The sequence below is a fragment of the Nicotiana tabacum genome, chromosome 7 (assembly GCF_000715075.1).
Source record: "Nicotiana tabacum cultivar K326 chromosome 7, ASM71507v2, whole genome shotgun sequence".
Lineage (NCBI taxonomy): Eukaryota > Viridiplantae > Streptophyta > Magnoliopsida > Solanales > Solanaceae > Nicotiana > Nicotiana tabacum.
The window spans coordinates 136,561,170-136,568,838 of record NC_134086.1 but is presented as its reverse complement, the minus strand read 5'-3'; the positions used below and the strand labels follow the sequence as shown (position 1 = coordinate 136,568,838).

Here is a 7,669-nt window from a genome sequence, read left to right as displayed (position 1 = left end):
ATCTCGTCTGCTAAATATCCAATTTGCAGACCAAAGACAAATTTTTATTTTTCCAAGATCTTTCATCTCAAATTCTGTCTTTAAGATATTCAATTACCTTTTGGAGCTCTTCTGGAATTCCAACAAATTTTATATCATCAACATAAACAGCAAGTATAATAAATTCTGATGACATTTTCTTTATAAAAATACATAGACAAATAACATCATTTATGTAATCTTCTTTCAGCAAATATTTACTGAGGCGATTATACCACACGCGCACTGATTGGTTTAAACCGTACAAAGATCTTATAATTTGATCGAGTACATTTCTCAAGACTTTGAATTATATGCTTTAGGTATTTTAAATCCTTCAAGGATCTTCAGATAGATTTAATCAAATAAGTCATATAGGTTATGACTTGTATCTAAATGGTATGACATCTTCAAGTGTCTGGACTGTCGGTCCGATCCTCACAAACTTTTACAATATTATGCACTATATTGTATCAGATATATCGTCGACGATCATTTTGTATCAGTTACTAAAAGACATAACTTGTTGAGATTTCATCACTTTCTTTATTTTCAGGTACCTGAACTTCTTCGGGAGTTTCATGAAATGTTATGTCGTGGGCTCTTCTAGAGCTTATTTCCTCCTCATTATGATCATTAGCTCCTACCATTTTTTCAAGGATTGTTACCTTTGGAACCGACTGGTCTACCACGCTTCATGTGTACAGTAAACTCTATCCTTCATGAACTTTAATTTTAATAGGAGCATTTGCAGCTGAAATATGATATTAAATTTTGGATCAACAAATGCTTCTGGCATTTGACTTGAATTATCTTTTAAGTGAGGATCACATTAAAGATAATTCTATTCATATAACATATTTTTCAGCTGTTTATTCCATCCCCCAAATGTTAGAAAAACTAACATATATCCCCAATCTTTTTTGGAAAACATATCTTTGTGTATTGTGGTAGAGAAATTAATCATATACCATACATCAAAAGATAGTAAAAATATTTGATTTATGATCCTAAACCAATTGTGAGGGGAGGACTTTATCATATATTGTTGGTCTGATGCATACAAGTGTTGTTGTATGCAATTTAGAATATCTTAGACCAACACATGAAGCTTTATTCTCATAAGCAATAGTTTCGCCATTAGTATGAGGTATTCAATGCTAAACCAGCTTGGATATAAACCAGCGTTATCAAGATGAACTGTCTTGATTTCATAATCTAAAAGCTATGCTCTTAATTGAGAAAAGCAATCTCAAATGCTAAACTGCAGGTTGACAATAAACATACATGTAACCATCTTATATATGCATCTATAAGTGGTTCACATGATAGGTGAATGAGCCCATATTCACCTTTTATATATTCTAGAATTCAAGGGTCTTAGTCCTAATTTTAGCCAGTATAAATTATGAGAACAAGCAATACAAGAGAATTCTTGAAGAATCTTCTGGTTCTTCGGTATATGCTTATCCGAATTCTCAAATAGCTCATTTAAAAATGGCAAATGAAAACTTCAAGTTTATCATGACATGTGCTATCTCTTAGTAAACTTCTAGTTTACTATGACACAAACTTTTGTATTAGTAAACTTCTGATTTACTGTGACTACTTTTGTATGAGTAAATTTCTTATTTACTATAGTTGTTTTTGCATTAGTAAACTTCTGGTTTACTGTGATACATGATATAGTACAAATTGAAGAATAAGGCGGGTAACTTCTCACATACATATTTACCCCCTGTGATTGTGGAAACATAAAGATTTTCAATCTTTCAATCATTTGTAGTCTCAGTATGATTGTAATTTGTATTAGTAAACTTCAAGTTTACTACAACATATGTTCTGACCAAAATCATATAATATGAATGACATATTTGTATATAAGCTCTTCAAGAGCCTTTATTCATTATCCACAATCTAATATTTATCGGACACTACTAATGTCATATGTCTTCTAGACAAACAGTTAGCTCTTCAGGAGTTGTTGATATATTTTGTACTATCAAATATTGCTCATACACTTCTGGTATCATGAGAGCAAATCACAATCAAATAAACAATGTAAAACAATTCTTTAAGCACAAGAAAACTCTTCTTCATAATATTTTCCTACTTCATGAGGCAATTTCAATTGTGTTACTTTTTCAGGAGCAAATTTAAAATACGAAATATTGAGAATATATTCTCTCAATTATATTACCTCTTCTGGGGTGAATTGTAATATATTCACATCAAGAGCGCGTTCATATTTACCATATTTATTAATATTGTCACATTCACTTCAGGATATGGATTAATATTATCAAAAGTTCTCATCCTTCAGGAAATCGAACATAATTATCTGAACGCGCATTAATCACATCAAATTGTGGTGCCTCAACCTCTTTTAAAATATTCACTACTTCAAGAGCAAATCGAAGCATGCATTTAATATAGAGAATATTTATGTAGCTTATCTTCAATTGTAACCATAGAAAGTGTAAATTATCACTTCTGATGATCATAGGCATATACCACTTCTGGTGGTTAACAAAATATAATTACAATGAGATATACAAAATATAACCACTTCTGGTGGTTGTATATTTCTTACAAACTCTGCTAGAGTTTAAGTTGATCTAATAATGTTATCCATATTCTTCAAAATGACATAAATAAGATATATTATAGTAAACATCATTATCAAATCATAATTTTTCTTATGTACAACAATTACATAATCATACTATCTATTACAAACAACAAAAATTAAAATATTTACATTTCTTAGATTCACCACCGATTACATGACTTGTTTCTCCTTCTGGGAGTGCAAGGTAATTAGCTACATCCAAATGCATGAAGTCTAAATTATCTTTAAAAATAAAATTTGCTTCAGCATTTTTCTACGTCTTCTTCAGGGAGGCTTGATAAAGCTCAACCAGGTACTTTGGCGTACGGCATGTACGTGACCAGTGCCTTTTTCTTCCACATCTATAGCATGTATTTTCTGCATTTGGTGCTTGCACCGCTTCATGCTTTTGTTCCTTCCTTTTCCACTGCTGGTGGTGAGGAGGGTTTTTTGGTGCATTATTATTACCATGATTAAAATTTCTTCCCCGACCACGGCCATGACCACGACAGGGGCCACGACCTCTTCCACGTTTAGCTTGGTGGAAGTTCGTCTCATTCACTTCAGGGAATGGACAAGAACCAGTAGGTCGGTTTTCATGGTTTTTCATTAATATCCCATTATGTTGCTCGGCTATAAGAAGATGTGAGATAAGTTTAGAATACTTTTAAATCCCATCTCTCGATATTGCTGCTGCATGAGCATATTCGAGGCATGAAAAATGGTGAAAGTTTTCTCCAACATATCATGATCAGTAATATTATCACCACATAATTTCAATTGGGAAATAGTTCTGAACATAGCAGAATTATATTCACTTATAGATTTAAAATCTTGTAGCCTTAGATGAGTCCAATCATAACGTGTCTGTGGAAGAACAACCATCTTCAGGTGGTCATATCTATCTTTCAAATTATTCCACAGTATGACTGGATCTTTAATAGTGAGATATTTCATTTTTAGGCCCTCATCAAGGTGATGGCGTAGGAATATCATTGCTTTGGCACGGTCTTGATTTGATGCCTGATTTTTATCCTTGATGGTGTTTGCCAGACCCACATCAAGATGAATTTCAGCATCAAGCACCCAAGACATGTAGCTTTTGCCCGATATATCCAAGGCTATAAATTCAAGTTTAGAAAGATTTGACATTATATAGAAAAGAAAAGTTCGTACCTCAGATACTTTCAAAGTATTTGCTCGAGATGACAGAGTCTCGTGCTGATAATATGTTATAAAATAAAGACCGTAAAGAAAAAGACAAGTATAGAGAGAAACTGATATATTATTCGAATTCAAACTGATGTACATAATGAACTGAAATTTCTTCTATTTATAGAAGAAAGGAAGTTGTTGTGTAAGCTGCTACTGCAAGCTGTTGTGTAAGCTGCTACTATACCAGATATGGATAATATTCTACTGAGAGTAATGTTTATCCATAACGGAGTACTGAAAGGATAAGCTCATTGTACCAGGTATAGATAATCTTCTACTGGGGGTAATGTTTATCCATAACGGAGTACTGAAAGAATAAGCTCATTGTACCCGGTATGGATAATCTTCTACCGGGGGTAATATTTATCCATAACAGAGTATCGAAATGATAAGCTTATTATACCCAGTATGGATAATCTTCTACCGGGAGTAATGTTTATCCATCTTGTAAGTTACTTGTAAGCTGCTACTGTACCAGATATAGATAATCTTCTACCGTGGGTAATATTTATCCATAACGGAGTACCAAAATGATAAGCTTCTTCAGGAGGCTTATTTCCAATAGAGTACTAAATAGATAAATATATTTACGGTGGAGTCTCATATGGATAAGCTTCTTCAGGAAACTTATTTACAACGGGGTACTAAATGAACATCCATAATATAATATATTTATAACAAGTTAAATATTATTAGATAATTATGATATATTACCTTTAATTTATGAGAGACAAAGAAATTATCTAATTGTATCTCATCTAATATTTACCATTTATATACTATATTTTTGGTGTGTGTGCTTTTTGCTTTCATGATCAAACCTTTTGTTATCGACGTTGATATCTCTTTTAGTTGCTATTATATATATATATATATATTAATACGCCATGTGAGAAAACATGTATGAGGATTATTTGAGTATGTCCTTTATTTATTATTAATGCAAAATATAGAGATATTTGTTATTATTATAGAATGAATTTAAGAGGATATTATTCTATCTTTCACAGGAAAAGTTGAATTTTGAGATTAACATGTTACAACCTTAATTGATTGCATACAAAAAACATGTATAAAGTAAATATTTACTGAAGTTAAAATATATTTTGTCATTGCAAGATCCTGATTGTCTCTCTCAAAAACAAAGGACTAAGGGGCATAATACCGATCGAACCGAAAAAACCGACCGAACCGTAAAGTTTGGTTTTTCGGTGTCGGTTTAATCGGTTATTTGGTCGGTGTACGGTTTATAAATTATTAAATTTTGATATTCGATGCGGTACGGTTTTGGTGTTTCGATTTTCGGTTAAACCGAAAAATCGAAGCTTTGGCTACAAGCGTTTCTGCATGCAGGCATGTTTTTATTACATCTTTAGGTTCATTTTGTCTTTTAGAATTGACTCAATATTTCCTATACAAAATGTGTTTTCCATTAAATAGCTTGCAATACTGCCTTTGTGTCCTTTTACATTGTTTGCTTTCAATCTGAAGTCCATAGTTTCATCATTAAGATGATAGAAAAATAATTTTGATATCTCAAAAAGAAATATTCCAAATCTATGTCTACATTTATTTTCTTACAATTATATTAATGAATCATTATTATAATAATTATATTAAATAAACTTGTAACAGAAAATTAATTTAATTTTGAATTCTCTTTGGACAAATTAAATCTGATTATTAAATGCTCATTAGTGGGTAATTTGAACGTTATGTTGAAAGAAAAAGTTACCGTTTCTTAGCAATGAATTTACCGTTTCTTAGCCTTAAAATGGCCTTGTCTTTAATGTATTGGAAATTGGAAAAGCTTTTATGGCTTTATGGATTTGAACCTGATGGTCTATCTTCTTTTAAAATATATATATACGCTTTTGTTTCATCTTGAAAAGTAGTCAAAAAAACAAAGTAAAATTTTGCTATTATCTTGTTGGGTTATCTTTGTTAAACTTTGTTATTTCTGCTCCTAGTTATACTTGAAGAGCTTGTTGAATCCTGGGGGATACACCTAATAATATTCATCACAGTGTGGACGAAATATCCTTAAGGACAGTGTCCTTGACACGCCTCAAGCTAAATATTATTCTCCATAATACAATATTTTTACAAAAATCTTAAGGATATTTTACGTTGTTATTATGGAGAATAACGCAGCTAGTGTTGCTGTTGATGCTACTACTCCTGCTGCACCAACTGTTTCTGTTCCATCACCAATTACCTATGCCAAACCTTTTCCTGATGTTTCGAAATTTGAGGTTTTTGATGGAGATAATTTTAAGCGTTGGCAGGAACGGGTGCATTCTATTTTGAATTTGTATGGAGTTGCTTTTGCACTTACTGATCCTAAGCCAACTAAAGCAACTTCCATTCAGATGGATCAATGGGTTCATGCTAATAAAGTATGTAGACATACTATAATTTCTACTCTTTCTAACCAATTGTTCGATGTCTATGTTTCTTACAAGGAGGCAAAAGAAATCTGAGAGTCAATGGTAACAAAGTATACTGCTGAAGATGCCACTAAACAAAAGTTTGTAATTGGAAACTACTACAAGTGGGAGATGACGGAGGACAAGGACATAACTGCACAAATCAACGAATATCACAAGTTGATTGAAGATCTCAAATCTGAAGATATTTCTCTGCCCGAACAGTTTGTTGCTGGTATGCTTATAGAAAAACTTCTCAAATCTTGGAGTGACTACAAACAACAATTGAAACACAAACACAAGCAATTGTCGCTGAAGGAATTGGTCAAGCATATTATAATTGAAAATACAAACCGCAAGCAAGTTGTTGTTGACAAAGAAAAGGAGATTGCTACAAGAGCCAACCTGGTGGAGAACAATAAGCGGCAGAACAAATCAAATAACAGGTATGATAAAGGAAATGGTTATAAACCCAAAACCAACAATCAAACCTTCAAGAAAAAATGTAACTGCTTTGTGTGTGGAAAACCTGGCCATCATGCTGCTCAATGCCGGAAGAGGGTTGGGAATGACAATCTCGCTAAGGCTAAAGTAAATTTAACTGAAGCCAAAGCGGATGACATAATTGCTGCAGTTGTTTCCCAAGTGAACCTTGTGGCCAATGTGAAAGATTGGGTGTTAGATTCTGGAGCCACTAGGCACATATGTGCTAACAAAAAAGACTTTGTATCTTACACCCAAGTTGAGGAGGGAGAAGAAGTTGTCTATCTTGGTGACTCATGGACTACTCCAGTTCTTGGAAAAAGGCAAAGTTCTTCTCAAACTCACATCTGGCAAAATTTTAGCATTGAATGACGTGTTGCATGTTCCTAGTATCCGAGCCAATTTGGTCTCTGTGGGATTATTAGAAAAGTGGGGGTGAAGGTTTCTTTTGAATCTGATAAGGTCGTGTTGACCAAGAATAATAATTTTATTGGCAAGGGTTATTATAACCATGGCTTGTTTGTACTCAATGTTATCAATAAAAATGCTAGTACTTCTGTTTACTTGATTGATTCTTTTAATTTATGGCATGCTAGATTAGGACATGTTAGTTTATCTTATATTAAGAAAATGCATTCTGAAGGTCTTATTTCAAATATTAATTTTTCGAATATTGATAAGTGTGAAGTTTGTGCAGAAGCTAAACAAACTAAGAAATCATGTGCTTCAGTATTTAGAGAATCTGAATTATTAAGTTTAATTCATACCGATTTAGGAGACTTGAAACAAACTATGACTAGAGGAGAGAAAAAATATTATGTGACTTTTATAGACAATTTTTTTAGATATACAAAAGTTTATTTGTTGAGAAATAAAAATGAAGCTTTTGATAAGTTTTTAATTTATAAATCTG

The 7,669-nt window shown here is 32.4% G+C and overlaps 1 protein-coding gene across 1 annotated transcript; it reads left to right on the top strand.

The window, feature by feature from the left end:
* The first annotated feature begins 6,333 nt into the window (after positions 1 to 6,333).
* Positions 6,334 to 7,128, top strand: LOC142162318 (uncharacterized). Its single transcript, XM_075218659.1, has one exon. It carries the CDS (start codon positions 6,334 to 6,336, stop codon positions 7,126 to 7,128), a length of 795 nt encoding a protein of 264 aa, XP_075074760.1.
* The last annotated feature ends 541 nt before the right edge of the window (positions 7,129 to 7,669 follow it).

Bases quoted from the DNA above. Each gene is read 5' to 3' on its own strand.
- LOC142162318 (XM_075218659.1), top strand. From the start codon at position 6,334: ATGGTAACAAAGTATACTGCTGAAGATGCCACTAAACAAAAGTTTGTA.